The sequence below is a fragment of the Oreochromis niloticus genome, linkage group LG5, assembly GCF_001858045.2.
Source record: "Oreochromis niloticus isolate F11D_XX linkage group LG5, O_niloticus_UMD_NMBU, whole genome shotgun sequence".
Taxonomy (NCBI): Eukaryota; Metazoa; Chordata; class Actinopteri; order Cichliformes; family Cichlidae; genus Oreochromis; species Oreochromis niloticus.
Window position 1 is genome coordinate 8,186,931 of NC_031970.2, and position 19,750 is coordinate 8,206,680.

Consider the following 19,750-nt stretch of genomic DNA (forward strand, 5'->3'; position numbering starts at 1 on the left):
ATTATTGGATATGAGATGAAGCCAGAGAAGAAAAAAAGTAAGTTTCTCGTTGTTTATTATGCATTTAAAAAGAAAACTGAAGAATTCAAGTGTTCAGTAGATAAAGGTCCAGACACTGGTGATGAGTTTGGATGATATTCTGCACTATGTTGAGCTGAGGTGCCTGAAGTCATTTGGCACAGTTGTCAGGGTTTTACAAATGGAGGACATCTCCAGTGCTTCACTGACTTCAGTCACAACACTGAATATCTGGAGCTATATATATATAAATATTCCTCTGCTGTCTCCTGCTGTTGCTCCTCTTGGCTCATTTAATGTCAAAGCGGCTGAAAAATCTGTTTTCTTGGCTGAAGGCTGTGCATCCAATCTGATATCCTTCTGTGTTTGCAGCAGTTTGACCTGGACTGGAATGTTTGCGGAGTAATGTGTGAGCCATATGACTATCAAACGCTCACCCACTTTGTGGGCTTTGAATCAGACCACAGTATGAACACCAGAGGACAAATTCAGTTAATCCTTGCCTGAATTTTCTGTTTGCTTCTTGAGATAAAATAACAGCTTGGGAACGCTGCAAGTAAACTTTGATTTTTTACATGCGCCAGTTCATCCATCGTATACTTTGGTCCATGCTAACATATTTTAACAACTTTTGGACAGATTACAGGTCAGATTTGTGGTCCCCAGAGGATGGAAACCTACTTACACTGATTTTAACATTACATAGCACTACCATAAGGTTTGTGTTTTAGACTTGCATACCTATCTCAACAAATGTCGGATGGACAAGCATGAAATCTGGAACAGACTTTCTCCAGTACAGGACTCTAAATTGACTGTACTGTTTGCTTGAAGTAAAAGCTACACTCATTCCTGATCTCAGAGGTTCAGCAGCAAGTCTACTTAGGTGTGGCAGATGGTCCCTGAGCCTGGTTGCATTGGTAGGTGTCCATTCTCTATGTAACAAGTCATTCAGTGCTTTCTGTAAGTGCCAAGTTGAGTCGCCTGCTCCACATTCACAGGTTGATGTCTGCCTACCCAATAAATCATGCGGCCCGTGTACTGAGTGCTCATGTCCTTTCTCAGGCGGTCTGATTTGAGTCTACCCACCAGCCATTTGCTGCATGCCATTTCCCTTTAGTCTGCTCTCCCTGTCAAACAAAGTCTTAAAACGCTGAGGTCTAGGCTGCTCTATGCAAATAAACACTGTCCAGCCAAAAATAGCTGTTGTTGATCTAAAACGAAGACAGATTCAGCGAATGCATGCCTTATTTTCCTGCCTCAAATGTTGTCAGAAACACATTTCTTGTAATATTTTTTTACATTTAAGTTAAAATTTTATCCAGTTAGGTGCAGCACAGTGGGCGAACAAAGAAGGAGCACACCTTTCAATTATCTGCGGTCACTGTCAGTGTTGGGAAGCTGTCTGAAATCTTACATACAAAAACACCTCTCTGTGGACACGTGCCATGAGTTTTTTTCCATACTGCTCCATCGTCCTTGCTCTTTGGGGATTCTTGGATTACTTTCTCTAATATTATGAGGTCTTTACCTTGCAATATCAAGTGTCTTTAGATGACTTTTTCTGTAATGTAGAAATGTAATATAAATCAAGTTTAGTTAAAATAAACTGAATTTATAGAGCACCCCACATAACCTTTGTCTTGATGATATGAAAGATGAAAAAGAATCTCACAAAAATATTATGATAAGCAACTTTTAATAGACATGGAAATATTAAATGACAAAACTAACTAAAATATTAGACAAAAAATCTTCTTTTTATGAAAAAGCACAGTATAAATGGATAAAATAAATATTAATTTCATTAATTTGTTTAGACTGGCTGTTGATAGAAAAAAAGACCAATACACTAAAACCTGACCAGTGATGGTAACTGTTTCCACATTTTTTTTAAACTATGATTCTTACCAGTATGCTGATAAAATATTATTTACAAAGTGCATTAGTTGTACTGCATCTTGGTGAAAAGTAACTGAAATAGCCCTGGCTTGCATTTTAATGAAGACCCACATTTGAAATCAGTTTGTGACATGAGAGCATCATTTTGATTATCATACAAAGGTAGCATGTTTCAAAAGAATATATGAAGTTTTACATACTGAAACGATGGCATTTGTATATATTGGTGGCTTTTATACAGATTTGTTAGAAAAGGGAGATGAAGTGAGTCATTTAGGTTAACCTACAGACAGCATATATCTTCTAAATGTCTTTCTTGCCTATTTCACATGTGGTCATGAACATGTCATCATGTGGAAGGAAAATGAAAAACAGCTGCCAGGAACAAAATGTCCATCACTGACTTCAGCTGTTTAACAGGTTTGATTTGCGAACAATGTCTAGTAAACACAGAGCCAGCCGCAAAGCACAGATCCAAACACCAGCAGGACCAGCTGTGGAAGCCTCTCTGTCCCACTGGCTGCTAACTGTACTTGCTTGCTGTTAAAACCTGAGCGGGCGGCCTGTGTGCTTCCCCCACTGCAAAGCACCATGGGAGCCTGAAAGGAAGTTGGTCGCCTCAGCGGTCGGTCGGGACTGGACCCGTCAGTTGGCCTCTCGCCGATAAACAGCAGTGGGTGTTTCCTGTGATCCAGCTCTATCTTGAAGAGCTCGTACTCTTTATGGGGCAGCTTGATACCCAACACGGTGCATCCGTCTGTGGGGGTCAAGTCCTGCTCTATTCCGACCTCCCATCCTCTAGCACGACCACACTTCCCTGGCTTTGTACTGTTTAGCAATTTGGCTGTGGGCTCACCCATGGCTGTGGCTCTGACCTGGGTTACCTTGAAGACAAACTCAGAAGCTCCTGAGATTTTGGGGGAGGGGTTTCCCTGAGCATAGTGGCCTGAGGCTCTCAGGGTGAAAGTGGGCTGAGAGCAGGCAGGGTCAGAGTAGTGCCGGTAGATGCCCTCCCAAGCGTGCTGGTGGGGATCAAAGGTGAAGTCTCGGGTAAGAAAGAGGACATTGGGACGGGTTTCACAGCGCTGGCTAACCCATCGGCCTCCCAGGGACAGATAGGTTGCAGGGCTGCGGGGCAACACAGGGGGGCGCTGGTCTGAGGAGCGGTACACCAGAGCACATACAGGGCAGGGGTGGATGTGATGCTGCAAGAAGAAAGAATGTTAGATGTTGACCCCAAGCATTTTTTTTTAATAGATGCTGTCCGTTTCTCATTTTATAATTATTGGCTTTGATATTTGATCCTCTTTAATTAGGCTTGAAGTTATGCTTCATGAAGGATGGAGCAAGTTTGAGTGACAAATGGTGAAAGGGTGCTGGTTTAAAATGCAAATGTGCTTTGCAAATGTCCCTCCCTGCTTTCCTAATATTCATCGTACTACTGAATAAAGCTGAAAAGCTCTGAAAAACAATTAAACAACAACAACAATGAAAATGTAGGTGCTGTTATAGGCATTAGCCAACCTCTGTGTTGTCAGTGGAACATTTTCATTTCAGCTACCTGCCAAATATTGTGGCTTCCTTTGTGGTCCGAACACCCCATCCAACACTGAGAGCCGCAATGCTTTGCAGGCATGAAAACAATCTGTTTTACATTTTTTCTCAGTAAATGACTGATAAATTTTCTGTTGATTGACTAATAGCCTCACTGACTAATCTTTTTTTCCCCTAGAGAGCTTTGCTTCAAGAGTAAATTTAGCAGCTTTTCCAGACTAAAAAATGTTTTTTGGCCTAGAAGAAACTATTTTTTATTAATGTATAATGTGGTCTAAGCCCAAACTGCCTAGATGTATGAAAACAAACAAACAGTTTGTCAGCCTGTAATGTGTTGCTTTATCTTAATTAATAACAAATTGCTTTCAATGTTTATTGATAAAAAATCCCTGTACTGTCTCACCATGGCATTCTGCAGTGGTTGCTGGTATCCAGTAGGTTTGTACTGAGTTCGTTGTGTCCAGTCAGTGTGGATATCCCCCAAGAACAGCTCCTGGACCTTCCCTCCATGGCTGTGGTATTGCGTCTCCACTCGTACCAAACCCATCTCCATCATGGAGAAACCTAGTGCTTCCAGACATCCCCTCCCCGCCCGGGTGTTGTATAGCTCATAGAGCTTCCCTGGCACCACTCGACCCAGGCTGAGACCCACGCATGTTGAAGGGAGCCTGGAGGCCAACCTCTGCTTGGCTGCAAGGCTATGAACCACAATGGCCACTTTGCTGAGGTGGTGCTCAGCTTCAGTAGCCCCATGGGTGATCCAAGAGGCCTGGCGCAGACGAATCTTTCCCCTGACTAAAAGGGAGTAACTAGGATCCTCGCAGCTGCTGTCGGTATAGTAGTGCTGCAGGGCCTGGAAGTGACGGTTGGGGTGGAAAGTGTAGGAGCGGGTAAGGAACTCTGGACCAGGACGAACTTCGCATCTAAATGCAGAAGGAGAAAAATTATATAGGCAATTGTTTTCTTCTTAAGTATGACAGAGATGACTCTGAAGTATTGAATTATTTGGGACAGGTCTCGATTTAGCTTTTGTTTTTAAGATGGAGGGTCATTATCATTGCTCTATATGAATCTGTACCTTATTGATACCCAAGTGCCATCCAGTTGTGGTGGAATGTCTGCTGTGATTCTCACTCTGTCCTGTATGTTGTGGTACTGACAGTGGGGCTCCCATTGCAGGCTCTCACTGAAGTTGGAGGAGGATGCAAATGGACCTGTTGGCACCTCCCAAAGTTTTGTCCCTGTTCCTACCACCAACAGAGCTGGAAAGGAAAGTCAAAACAGTGCGTCAGTAACAACAGTTATCCCATCTGATCAACACACAAGCTTCTTTCCACGGCAGGGGAAGACTCTCAGCCTCTGTCATTAGAAAATAAATGGAAATGCTAAGAGCCTCATGGTTATATTCACATTTCAAACAAGCTAGGCTCACTGCAGTTCAGTCCAAACTCTTTCGGGATTGTAGTTTTGTTGAATTTTCTATGTAATGAGGAGAGAGAATGCTATGTATCCATACATGGCTGTGAAACAGGACCTTTGTCTCAGTGCTAAAATTTTGGCTTGTCACTTCAATCAGCCTGCAGCTGCAACATACAGGCTTTTAGTTTGCTTTGAGACAGGAGGTGTGCGTGGAAGTGTTTGTGTGGGAGTGTGTGGTCTTTGTACTGTATATATGGTTATATTTTGTTTTTTTCAAAAATTGCAATAATGCAAACGGGTGGGTCAGCGACAGCAGCAGGCCAACTGAGCCAAACACATCTGCTGATAATATGATTTTAAGAAAAACACTCATGATGATGAATGTTCTTGTTCTTGAGTTTTCCCAAACACTGACAGCTAATCCAAATGAAAGCCTTATTCACTCTATAGCATTTTATTGATTTGACATTTGCACATCTGCAGTGTGTCTGCCATTAATCTTAACTGCAATTTCACCTCAATGCGTGTGTTGTCAACAAGGTCGAGTGCTCTGGTGTGGTTTCCAACCAGACCAAAGCGATAGGATTTTCTGATTGCACCCTCATGGTTGCAACATGAGGAAGCCCTCTGGGGTCTGTCTGGGCAATATGCGCACTTTTGCGTGTGTCAAAGTTATGGCTTCAGCTCTAAATCCCCCCAAAACAAATGTCAAAAAGCAAAGAGTTCTCGCAGATGCCTCCATCTTCTGTTTTCCACTTGCATTCATTTTCATTTGTTAATTTGAAATATCCTCATTAGGTTTTCACCATTTCATGTAACCTGTTACACAATGAACTTGTGAAAGTGTATTGGTAGGGGAATATTGTCACGTGTGGACAGAATGACTGTGTGGTATCAGCCTTGTATCTAATGCTGTCATTTTCTGGACACATTCCTCAGAGATTGTGGTTCATATTGACATGATAGCATCGCACAGTTGCCACAGACATGTCAGCTGATCATCCATAATGTCAATCTCCTCTTCCACCACATCCCCTCTATTGGCTTGAGACTCTGCATTGTGATGTTCAGCAAACCAGTTTGTGATGGCCTTAACTTTGTGACATTGTGTGTGTGATTTCTGCTGGAAGTAGCCAATAGACTGGTATGCTGTGGTCATGAAGGGACAGATATGGTCCCTAACAATGCTCAGGTAGGCTGTAGCACTGGTGCCAAGGGGCCCAAGGTGTGATGAGAAAACAGTCCACCAGTTTGAAATGTTGATATGAAGCAGGAAAGATCCACTGTTTCATGTTATATGCCAAGATCAGATCCTGCCATCCAAATGTCCCAGCGGAAGTCAAAACTCATCACACCAGGCAGCATTTTTCCAGTCTTCAATTTGAGTGAGCCTGTGTGAATTGCAGCTTCAGTTTTCTGTTCTTAGCTGACTGGTGTAGCCCACCTGCTTCAGAGTTTGACATGTTGTATGTTCAGAGATGCTTCTCTGTAAAACCTGGTTGTAGTCAGTAGTTATTTGAGTTACTTTTGGCTTTTTGTCTGCATGAAGGAGTCTAGCCATTCTGCTTTGACCTTTGACTCCAAAAAGATATTTTCGCACAGAGAACCTCCGCTCACTGGATATTTTCTCTTTTTTCTATCATGCTCTGTGAACGTTAGAGACAGCTCCAAGTATTCAAAATCACTTTTCTTCCCCATTCTGTTGCTCGGTTCTTACTTCACCAGGATGTCCAGACCATGTCTGCATGCCAAAATGTCTTGAGTTGCTGCCATGTGATTAACTGTTTAGATATTTGTGTTAACGAGCTGCTGTTCCTGATGAAGAGGCCAATGAGTGTATATGACTGCTAAGTAGTGGCGCATTCCTAAATAAGTCAGAAATTTTGATTTACCAGTCAGGATTTTTTTGTGAGACACCCCCTCAAGTTGGAAATGGCAATATTAGTGGGAACAAATCAACATACCCTGGTTTAGCTATCCAAGATGGCAGCACTGAATGTAAACAGTAAAACTGTAAAACTGCCATATACAGAGCACTGATCAGGCTCTATCCATGAAAGTGCTTTTTAAGTGCAACAGTCTTTTGCTGAAAACATTTGAAATTATTGCACTTTTGCTTTAAGTTTCTTTTTAAGTATTCCATCTAGTTTTTCCTCCCTTTCCTTTTTACTTGCTCTATTATTTCTTTTACTTCCATAACTGTCACATTCTCTCTTTACTACTATTAGTAACCTTAGCCCACATTTTTCAGGGAGAAGATCACCTGTCGAGGCTACAGTTGAGTTTGGAGTAAGTTGTGCAAGTTTCAGCTAGAAGGACCCACAGACCACTCGGTTTTCCCATGGCTCAGCAAACGAAGCTCAAGGACTTTTGAACGGAAAGTGTGTGATGTTGATTTTCCTTTAAAAGGCTCCAAGATGGAGGCTGACGGATCTGCATTTATTAACCTTGTTAGTGTCAAATGGAGGATATTTTTTGTTCCCTTCACTCTTGGAATGCTTCCCAAACACACTGACCACAACCGCAGACATGTGTGCTGCTCAGTCGTTTCCCAACATCCTTCCACCTGATGCTCACACACATAAACACACACACAACCGTAAAGTCTGACCTGTACATCCATCGACCACAAAGCCAGACTCAAACTCAAAGCAAATTTCTCCTCCTTTCAGCAGTCTGTCAGTATGTTGATAAGATTAATTCTTCTTTTTGCTGTCACAGGCAATGAAACATGTTTGCAATTTCCCCTATGCGGTGATGTGTTTGTTTATGCTCCCTGTCACTGCAGCTGGTGAAGAAACCTGGTCAGTCAGTCCCAGCTGGGCTCCTTTGGGAGAACCCGGAGCAGAAATACTAATCAGGATTAATTAATTTCCATGGCTCCTTACAAGTCATCCAATTGGTCTGTTTTGTGTTATCTGTCCTTTGTAGCTGCATGCAACATGTTGCCTAAGTGGTTACTCGCACAGAGCACAATGAATGGACACAGAGACAAGAGTCCCAGTATGTGATGTAGAGTCATTTGGACTGGTATATTGGACTTTCTGTTTTTGCCAAAGCATTTCTATAGAGTGTTTCTTGAGGTCACTTGTCATTCAGTCCCTTTTCCTCTCTTGGATCTCCTTCCAGTTGGACATATGGTTGCATTTACTAAAAGAGTGCTCATAAAAGCAGAGCTTAGTAAAACAAAATTGCTCATCGTGGGGTTTTAAGTATTCTTCTACAAAAGAGCCCTATTCCAACCACAAGTGAGGTGATGGTGTAATACATATGATAATATCCAATCCCAGTCTCCATTTGGAGGAGATGGGGGACTATTTTACTTGATTCACTTCCTACACAGGCAGTCACATTGCATTAGTTTTACCCTGCAATGGTTCCTACTGATTTATTTTTCCACAGCGGGCCCTAAAACTTCCCACTCATATGGCCTGTCACAGCATAGTGGTCAGTGCATCTTTTAAAACAGATTTCATTACATATACCAGTAAAACTTTATGTAAGACTGAGACCTGAAAGTTACATTTAAGGTTAAAGATGGATTTGATGCTCATGGAAGTAGCTGAATGTATTAAATGCTTTTTAAAAGGTTGAAATTCTCATTACAGAACATGTAATAGCACTTAGAGTAATGTACAGTGACCATGCGCTAAAGAACTAGATTTACCAGCATTAAGGTATTCATAATAGTATGCTTTCTATAATCTTCAACAATTTTAGACTACTATGTTGATCAGAATATTTAATAATTTAATACGTCTTGGATGACATTAGACTGTTATTTTAGTGTTTCTTTTTTTAATCTCATTAAACAGTTAATTACTTTGAAATATAACTCCAGGTCCTCACCTTAACCCCCCAAATCAGCCTCTTCTCTTTCTTTAACCGTGACAAAAAATCTTCTTTGTCACATTTTTACAGAAATGCTTCAGGAACATTATAATAGCAGCCCTAAAGCCAAAGTCTAGTTTCCTCAAAGGCATCAGAATTTACAGTATTTAACAATATCCAGAAAGAATATTTTACTGACTACATACAATGTGGGTTTCATGCAGACTTATGACTGATAGAAAAATAATAATAAGCATTAAAGATAAATCACTTATCAGAAAAGTAAGCTTACAGGTTCCTACATTCAGAGACTCACTGCTTCTGCATTTTTATTTACATCCATCCATTTTCTTCCACTCATCTTATGGGAAGGCAGAAAGGCAGCATGGTGCAGTGGTTAGCACTGTTGCCTCGTAGGAAAAAGGTCCTGAGTTCAGCTCCTGCATCAGACCCCTCTGTTTGCAGGGTGTGCGTGGGTTCTGTCTGGGTACTCTGGTTTCCTCCCACAGTCCAAAGACATATAGTTAGTGGGGTTAGGTTAACTGATGTTTCTAAATTGCCCATAGGTTTCAATAGGTGTCTGTCTCTCTGTGCTAGTCCCTGCCTCTTGCCCTATTATGGCTGGGATAGCGTCCAGAATCCTTATTGTTTTCATAATTATTTTAAAGCCAAGACCTGGAGAAAAGTTCTTCTGTAGGGGACGTTTGCTGCTCTATGCTAATTTCTTATATTAACCTTCACGTTCTGGAGTGTCAAAACAAAACAACAGGTCATTTTGTTTTATTATCCAATAGATGAATCCAACAATTGCCTTCAAAGCTGTTCCCTTATTGAGAAGAATGTGACAAATCCTGGAATGACAGGATTAAAGCCACCTTCCTACTCTACCCCTTGATGCACTCCGATTCTTTTAATTGTCATCAAGCCTTACAAAACACTGCTGAATCCACAAGCAACAATCATTCCTCTAGATCCCATCGTGTAGATTTGCAATTCTTCCACCAGAGGTCAGTGCAGCAGCCTGTGAGCTGCGTGTGGTCTGGACGGTCAGTCTGTCATCCCCACTAACACTGGTGTTCGCCTCATCTGACTGATGACCAGCCAAAGTAATCTACCTGTCTTTGAGCTCATATATTCCTTCAGTTCCCCCCCTACACACGCACATGCATACGCTTTCACAAAAAACACACTGCACACATTGATGCACAGTAGACTGCAGAAGGGATACCATTTATATGAGACCTCCGGGTTGCCCTCTGTTTGTTTGTTTGCATTTGTGATTACGGTCTGGCAGCCTTCGCTCTCCTCTCTCACGTCTCGTCCACAGAGCCACAGTAAAAATAAGGCTTTATGTACGTCTTTATTTGGAGCTATCCTGTAAAAACAAGAACCAGATCCTGGCACTTTTTATTCAGGGCTTGCGGGGAATCAAGTGCATGACGCTGAAGTTGACCGCACAGCTGGTCCATCACAGAGAGAGATGTCTTTGTCTTCTTCACAGCTACTTCTGAAAATATTTAACAGAGAATCACTAAAGCTGCCAAAATGGAGGCAGCCTAGGTGAAGGAAAAATATCCAAATAATGTGTTGACATGAAGGCAGTGTTGGACCAATTCCCCCAGTATTTTAAATAAATCTTCCGACTTCTTTTTTTTAACTACATCCTTACTCTCTTTTTGTGCTCTGATCCCTCTTTGTGCTTTGGATCAAACTCCCTAAACTGTCCCTGAAGTGCCTGTGCCCTCCTGGCCCTCCTTCCTCTCCACCTGATTACTTTTCTCTCCCCCTGATGAAAAAGCCATGATATTTACGCCTCATTTGTCCTGGATGGATTTCAGATTTCTCCTTTCTTTCTTCTGTCTTTGTTTATTTTCTTCTCTTTCTCTGTGTGTCTGTCAATGGTTTATGAAGTGAACGAAGTTCATGACAGTAAGGGGTGGAGTTTGGAGGGGTGAGGCATCTTCGTGCTCCAGAATGACAAGATTAGTGAGGTGCATGTGTGTGCTTTCTCTCAGCAGCAACATTAAATGCTACAGAAGCTCATCATTCCACATATTTAGGTGACTGCTGCACATTATTCACAGTTCACAGCTGCTTTTTCAGGCTTCCTGACTCACTCAGCTGCCATCCAGATTTTGGATAGGTGTTAATAGCCAATGATTCCTAAGCTTTTTGGCTTGCAGCACCTGATAATGAAGGGGTGTGTGCTGGCTGCCCAGTGTTTTGCAGGATATCCCTATATATACTGCACAATGAGCAGCGAAGATTGATATTCCTGCTTTTGGTTTTATTTTTTCTCACAGCTCCTCTTCTAGTCTAGACGATGCAACCACCTGCATAATAACTTTTTACTCTTAAAAGATCTACTATTTCAAAAGATTTTCACTGTTCAGCAAAAACAATGATCAGCTGATTTTATTTATCTTATTCGAAAAGGTAAGAGTACGCAAACATGGGGTGTAAATATTTCAAAACAACAGGGGACACAACAGTTCTACTTTTTTCTTTTAAAAAAGTACTAATTTCTTTACAGTTAGTCTTTGTTTTAAACCATAAAGGATTTATTGTCTTCTGGTTCTACACCAGTGAATGACTATTGATACTCATATTTCCCTGCATATCATGCTTCGAGGACTTTATTCAATACACTCTTCTGCTGGTGTTGGGGCCCAGTGCCTGTTGCTAAAAAACACAGAATAAACATAAACAATAAACATAAAACATCATCTGTGTTACCTGGACCTGCAGTTCTCATCTGGTAGAAGCTAACCCTTCAGCCAAACCTCCTGTTCCCTCGGCGAGCTAACACATCTATTATAAAGCAGCGTAAGTTATCATTATCCCTTCAGCACATTTATGCTGTGTGATTCTGGGCTGTCTAAGAAAAAATTTAAAAGCGTGAGAGAGGACTCTCATGCAGGCTGACGCAAACCTTGATTTGGCAACTAAAAATAATCTATGTTGACAATACTTCTGAACGCATGCTGATGGTATGGTATGCTTTTTTAAACTTAGTCCTTTCTTTATTGATTTAGACTCTGACAGTTTTATTGACATACTTTAAGCTTGATAAACTTGGTACACAGTCAATGCCCTCATTGTTAAGGCACTAACATTCAAAACTGTAATTACTGAATTTATAATTATAGTCTTTACGGCATAGATAATGTACTGCTGCCCTGCACTGTCTCTGCACAACAGCATTCAAAGTAGATTTTTCTCAACCAGGGCCGTTTTGCAGGAATATCCCTCTCCTTTCCTTCCACCCTTGTCACTAAAGTCAGACGAAGGTCAGGCTGATTTAGAGGTTTTCCTAAGAACATGAGGTCCAGTGTGTTATTCTAACCCTGGGTCCCCGTTTCTTCTTTTGGCTTTAACCCCAGCATCTCATCGCAGCCTTCCAGGCCAGGAGTATCCTTCTGTCCCCAGGGCAGCACAAGGACAACTACTGTTGTCTTTTCATCACAGTGTAAGCTGCTTAATCCAACGGCCTCGTTTATTTAGACAAGGGATCAACAGGGGTTTGCCCAGTGGATGCTGCTGCCAGTTCCACTGCGGTTAGCAAACTCTGGCTCCTATTCACAAAGCAACAACTCACACACACACACACACACTCACAATGTCGTACTGCGTAAAACAGCTGTCTCCTCAAGCCAACACATCCACTTACTTCACCATTTCTTCAACGACGTTTTTCAAAAGTCTCTGAAAGCCAGCAACAGATTGAAGCCCAACGCTGGATTTTGAGCTGTCTGACAACGAGGAGGATTCTTCGTTATACGAGCACCTTCATTCATTGTGGTCTTTTTTTTTTTTTTGGTGGACAGCCAAGGTACTTAAGATTTAGATAGTGGACAGGGAAGTTGATGGTCCGTTGATGTTTTTGGAACTGAAATTTTAATTCTTTCATCTTAATTCAAAAGCCTGGCTTGGAGATAGTTCTGGAGATCTGGTTGGTGGCTGTTTCATGTACTTGGAGAGAGGTGGAACATGCTACAGCCAAGATGTAGCTTAAACAAAAATGATTAGGGGTTGGATCAGACATTTTATCATCCAGTTCAAGCTGGATGTGCTGAAGGAGTTTTTTTTATTCAATTATACTTGGTCACCTTTTCTTTTACACATTCAAAGGTGGAGACAATCTCTCCACAAAGTGTGGGTAAAGGACAAAGTTTTTCAAAAGATTAACTTTTAGAACTAAGCTGTTACTTAGTATAGGAAAGGAGCACAAATCAGAAATACTAAAACACCTGCCAAAAGTTCTAAATACATAATCCAAATAAATTCCTCTTTAAAGCTTTTCTAAGCGGTTTTCTGCACAGTTTGAACTGTCCTGTGTGGAGCTGACGACTCAACCTTGCCGGTCTCCCACTGACAAACTTGAGTGGTGAAGAAGCAAAAAGCTCAAAGATACCAGTCTACTACTGAAGCATTGAGCAGGAGATGGTTCTGAAGGGAGGGGAGAGTAAGGCTGGCACCAGACAGATGCCTCCTCCTGTCTGCCTCCAGCCACCCATCACCCTAACCAGCCCTGATGGCCAAAATGCTTTGCTTCCATGATCGAGGCCAAGCGGATAGATCATCAGCTCGGCACAGCAGCTTGAGGTAGGGTCAGTAATGGCTGTCTGCTGTTATTCTAACCATTAACATAATGGCAACATTAGTTCCAGGGCCACGCTTCTCTGCTCCTAGGGAGCCATTGTTTAAAGGCACCAGCTAGAGCCCCTTTTTGAAGACTCGTCCAGTGGCCACAAACGCTTTGAAGACGCTCACAGGGGGAGAGGGGGAACACAGACGGGCTATTCATAAGTCTAACATCAGCATAATTTGTGTTTAATTTTTCAAAGTGGTGATCCACATGTTGAGCTTTCATTTGAATTGTGACAAATAGCATAATGACTTCCTTATAATTATGAAGATGTCAGCTTTAATCTCTCTTTTTTTTGTTTGACCATGTGTTCTCCAATCTAAAGTTCTAGCTCTAGTTCTTACAAGAGTAAACATTTACTGTCTCTTATTCTTTTCATAGTGAAACTTTTGATTACAGTGGGTATCTGTAGCTCCGGATTACCTGCTGAAGTGTAAAATGTAAATTTCACATGACTCGTGGTCTTTGTAAGTTTAAGCCTACTGTAAAATAACATTTCTCTTAAACATTTTTCAAGATTTAAAATTTACACCAATTAACTACGCAGAAATCAGTGCTTGAACTCACCTTGCCACAGAAACCAGACACCCCTCAACAGGTGACTGAATCGTCCGCTTGACATGTTTCCTGCTCCCGCGCCCTTCATTCACACACTGTGTTCCGAATATAAATGGTGATCCGTGGGAAATCCAAAACACATAGATGGCTCCTGTCAACGAGAAACAATCATGCAGGATACCAACATGACAAGAGCTCATGAATGAAGTTCCCAGTAATCCCACAGACAAAATTCTAATTTCCAGTTCAGCCAAAAAGGTGTTTTGTTTTGTTTTTTTAAAAGCAAAAGTTTTCTTCTTTTCTTTTAGCTCCAATTCTTGGCTTCCATGATCTGATAAAAAATGTCCTCTGTTGAGGTCATCCGTTCATGCAACTTCTCCACACTGGTGCTTTCCTTGAGCTGACGAGGGGTGAGAATAAACTCTCTCTCTCAATCACACACCGTTGTCTCACTCCAGTGCAGCACTGTGAAACTGTTCCACTCAAAGCATGTGCAGTGAGGGTGTGTGCGTGTGAGCAGGAGGATTGTATGTGTGTGCACTCCTGTCTGGCTCTTATAGTTTTGAGCTGAGAGGAGGGAGTAAAGAGAGAGAGAGAGGGATGGAAGAAGGGAGGGCAGATATAGGGAAAGTTTCAGCGTGTGTGTGTGTGTGTGTGTGGAGGAGGGGGATTGAGCTTCAAGCTTCCTTGAGCGAAGACTCTGAGAAGCTTTCAGAGCAAGGTGCAAAAGGGCAGGGATGAAAAGAAGTTACTGCTACAGCCACAATGCCACAGCACGACTCGGTAAAACAACAACATAAAAAATGAATGTATAGGTTCAGGCAAGGAAATGCAACCTCAGTATGTGACATTGGGGAGAAAAAAAAGAGTAAAGTCAGTTTGTGTGGGTCAGTACTGTCAGCTGCTAATATGTTAAGACACACAACACTCTGTGGCCTCTATTCATTAACAGCTGTAGTGAAGCTGAGACTGAGGTATACCTAGTTTACATTCTTTGATTCGGTCTAGATTAATCTCTGCTTCATGCCTTGTTAGCAGTGAAGAGCAAAGCATTACTGTGCCTCTCCATTTATAACTCCAACCAAACTTGAGCCACTTCCCCAAAAATCTTCCTAAAATTTTTGGTCTTTAAAAACAAAATTATGATGGTGTGAACAATGATTGGAGGAACAGTCTGAGTTTGCATTGGAATTAATATAAAAAAAGATGTGTGTAAATAGCTCAGTTACTACTCCAAAGACTTTACTGTAGACAGTTTTTATTGGATTTAGGTTCTCCCAAAGAAATAGTCCCAATGAAAACTGTTGACAGTGAGGTTTGTGGCATATTGGGAGTAATGGAAACACAATTTCTGGGAAGAGATGCTGCTGCTGCTGCTGTTTTTAGCATAATTTTGTAAATGCTGTGTTTGTGATACAAACTCACGAAATCATAAAATCAAAACAATCTACTGGTCAAACTCCTGTATGTGGGTGCATTTCTTTCAGTTTGGGTGCACTGACCCTTTAAGCTGAGGGAAAAAAAATAGCACAAATACATGTCAGCAGCAGCTGCGCACACACGCGCGGTTTGCACAAACCTGCAGCACACATCATTAAAAAAGGCACATGCATAGACAGACGCTCCAGTCACACTGATTCAGAGGCTCTGCGTATACATGTGGTTGATGGAGATGTTGACAGTGTTGACCACTGCAGAGGTAAAGAAAGGTTTCAAAGTGCCTGCCAAGTGAGAGTTGGCAACACATCTGCGACGGGTGGGCTGACCGGAGCCCTGGCACACAGACAGGGCAGCATACACTCCCGACCTACCATTACACACATACGCAGTCAACGGCCAATGCAATTGGATGAAGCAATTTTACCACCGGTGTAGTGTTTTATATGGCAGATTTGTAATGCATCATCCTGCTTATATTAAGTTTTCTGTGCCAATTGTCAGGCGGTCTAAGCATTTTCTTCCTGAGCCATCGTCTTCAAAGCAGCAGCGCACAGTTTCTCACAGTCTTTACACCACGCTCTCAAGGTCACGGAAGACTAAACGGGTATTAAAGGATATTTATATGTATGCTAGAGTGTGTGTGTTTTTTTATTCTTTTTTTTAATTTGAGGGGGAATTGTTGCCTATGTACCTTTAATAACAACTTTGTGGTCCCTAAGTTAATTGCTGAGATCTGAAAACATCTCCAAAAGGGTGAAATGTGAGCAGCCAGACAATATGAGAAGTTTTAAAATGCACAACCAAGTTAGTCAAACATATCATAACACAGAAAAAAACATCAAATTCAAACTTTCACACACAGTGTTGAAATAAAATGAGGATTTTGTAAAACAAAAACAAAGTTTCTTTCAAACAATACCAATTTGTTATGTTGCGGTATAAAAAAAAGATTTGATGCACCAGATTTAGACATCACAGTCTGAAAAATAGAAGAATAGAAAAAATAGCTACTTGGAGAAATTTAGGAAGTAGGGAATGCTTCCATTAGCAGCAGCTTTAATGCTTTTAAATAGAAAAACATTATAATAATACCAAATTTCACATAATCAATATTAATTAGTTTTGGTGCTGCTAAGATTGGTGATGTGAGAGGTCATTGTCCTTGGTTGCCATCTGCTAAAGTGGCAGACTGACCCCAAAAGGGTCAGTCTGCCACTTTAGCAAGAAAACGCTGGGTTTGAATCCAGGTTGTGGCCTTTCTGTGTGGAGTTGTCCTTGTTGTTATCCTTGTGCCAGCATGGGTTCTCTCCAGGTACCCTGGATTCCTCCCACAGAATGTTTCCATTTTGCATGTTAGGTTTACTGGCTATTCTAAATTGGCCATAGGTGTGAATGTCTCCCAGTGTTAGCCCTGCAATAGACTGTTCACCTGCCCAGGCTATAAAACCTCTCTACCTATGACAACTCCAGGGACACGCTCCAGCCTCCCACATCCCTGTATTTGATAAGTGAAAGTGGACGGAAAATAATTGAACCCTCACCTTAAAACTTCTAAAATTCACTGTTAGTTTTGCTGTGTTCATTTTGGCGTATTGACACATCAGGTATCCTACCTTGCAAAGGGGATGTCAGATTATTAACTCAGTTCAATTAAATTTTATTTATATAGCACCAAATGACAACAACAGTTGCCTCAAGGCACTTTATATTGTAAGTAACCCTACAATAATAGAAAGAAAACAGAGAAAACCCCAACAATCATATGGCCCCTCTATGAGCAAGTGCTTTGGCGACAGTGGGAAGGTAAAACTCCTTCTTAACAGAAAGAAACCTCCAGCAGAACCAGGGAGGGGCAGCCATCTGCCACTATTGGCTGGGGGTGAGTGGATGAAGACAGGACAAAAGACATGTTGTGGAAGAGATGCAGAGATTAATAATATCTAATCATTCAATGTAGAGTAGTGTGCAAACATATAGTGAGTGAAAAAAGTCAGAGAAGAAGAAAAAATGCATCATGGGAATTTCACAGCAGCATAGACCTACTACAAAGTAACTATAGGAGGATCCAGGGTCACCTGATCCAGCCCTAACTTTATGTTTTATCAAAAAAGGAAAGTTTTAAGCCTAATCTTAACAGTAGAGATAGTGTCTGTCTCCCGAATCCCAACTGGAAGCTAGTTCCACAGAAGAGGGGCCTGAAAACTGAAGGCTCTGCCTCCCATTCTACTTTTAAATACAAGTAAACCTGCAGTCTGAGAGCAAAGAGCTCTATTGGGGTAATACGGTACTATAAGGTCGTTAAGATAAGATAAGGCCTGATTATTCAAGAAATTATTCATTAATATTCATTATTTATGTACTCTAGGACAAACAACCTACACTAAGCCTCCAAAAGCTAACTGACATTTAGTTTTGTCATCTCTTTATGTCTAAAATGAGAAAAATTCAGCATGTTTTCTTCTTGTAAATCCTCTTCGCGAAAACACAGACATTATGCTTGATTGAAAAACCTGGTAGAACAGATACACCAATCACTTTAAAGAATTAATAGTAAGCCCTCGTTAGTGCTTCTTTGTTTGTTTGTGTTTTTAAACTGAAAAAGCATTTAGACTCCGAAAAGACGCGGTCTTAGGATGCTTAACGCAACATGGTTGTCAACATCTGAGGTTTAGAGGTGATTAGCAGTGCAGCGCAAATGGCCACTGACAAGGAAAGTTAATAGAAGAATCAATGGGACTCCTTTGGCTACTTTTTTCTTTGGACATGTCTGTCCTGGTTGCCAGCCGTCCCAGCTATCATTTCAAGAGAGCTTAATCTGATTGTTGATTAGTGCCTCTGGCGAAGTGCTAACTTGCTGTGACAGACCCCACAGAGAGTGAAGAGGAGGGAGGACAGAAGCGGCTGATCTCTGATCCCAGATCTGACAGCTGGCTCCCTCAGGAGGACACTGCCTGGGGTGTCAGAAGCTTTGATCAACTCAGAGTCCTCTCAGGAATGCACACGCAAAAACACATGCACACAAACACACACGTACAAACACGTACGCCAGTGATGGAGCTCTGGTGTTTATGTAAATGCATGCATTAGCAATTTTTCAATCTCAGCCTCACTCCCTTTTTCTATTTCCTGACTCTAACACACAGGCGGATACACACAAAAACACACACACACATTGACTCCCACACAAATTGCTGGGCTCGGCCTGCTGGCGTATGAATCCGGGAGCTGGCATGAGTTGTAGAAGAACACACAGTCAACGCTATTTTATAATCAAATAATTTCTCAATCTTGAAACTGATACATTTCCACCAAGCAGGAGCTATCAACTGCGGTGGGCTGTGTGTGTGGTGTGTGTTTGCTTAGGCATATGTCCTACACCTCAACACACATACATAGACTTGAATAATCACATCCATTTTCACGTGGACCATATATTCACACTCTGAGCCTTAAAGTGGATTCATTCATGCCGGTCATTTTGTATTCTGGTGGCTCAGAAGCACATAGGTGGTTTTTGGTCGCTCTGCAAGCTGTCAGCGCCCCCAGTAGGGCTAAAAGTCAATGTGCATTGAACAGCAATTAGCTTTTTACTTTCTCCTTTGTTCGCTTCTTTCCCTTATTCTGTTGAGAAAAACTGAACACATACAAGAGACAAGAGAAGAGGAGGTTCCACAGAAATAGGCTTTGGTTATTGCTTATAGCCTACTAGTGATAACATATCACATAAACAACAAAAATGTATGTAATTTGCACAAAGTCTGGATAAAAAACAGCCACAACAAAACCAGCTGAGACTCAAAACACAAAGAGCTTCAGTAGCATAAAATCTCAATGAGGTGTGGACCCATGGCACAGCCAAGATGTTGTGACCCAATTTGTGAGAACTTCTGTGGGCAAAAGAGAGCAGAGAGTAATTTTGCGGCTGCATATTTCCAGCTGTTTATTTTCAACCCTTTTAAAAATTGCTTACTTAAGGCTCCATGGGCTTTTTAACACTTCCATGAATTGACGTGAAAAAGATAGTTTCTTCCCTTTGCACCACTTGACAGCATAATGTTTAAAGAAATAATTAAATTAGATGGCTATTAAACTTTCTAAATGTTATTTTTAATGGGTAAAACTCTGGTTGGTGAGCATTTGCTGTTTGGGCCATTAGCCATGGGGCTTGGCTGGACACAGCCTGAATGAATAACAGGGTTCCATATGTCCACCACCTAAATTCAGTAGCTGTCCACTCAAGACACACACATTGGAAGCTGCAAGCTTGGTGTCATCACCCCTGGCATTACAGTGTGATTTTTGGGACTCGGAAAGGCACCTCTCCAGTGGCAAAGGATCCAAAAGTAGTGTATCTAGTTGTAGCTACAGTTGGAATGGGAA

General features: G+C 41.6%; 1 protein-coding gene across 1 annotated transcript; it reads right to left on the reverse strand.

The window, feature by feature from the left end:
- Positions 1-1,700: 1,700 nt before the first annotated feature.
- On the reverse strand, positions 1,701-14,470 carry apcdd1l (adenomatosis polyposis coli down-regulated 1-like). The gene is made up of 4 exons (XM_005460826.4): positions 13,940-14,470; positions 4,553-4,736; positions 3,878-4,397; positions 1,701-3,125 (listed from the first exon to the last, which is right to left on the reverse strand). Exons 1-4 carry the CDS (start codon positions 14,016-14,018, stop codon positions 2,361-2,363), a joined length of 1,548 nt encoding a protein of 515 aa, XP_005460883.1. The 5' UTR covers positions 14,019-14,470; the 3' UTR covers positions 1,701-2,360.
- Positions 14,471-19,750: the final 5,280 nt, after the last annotated feature.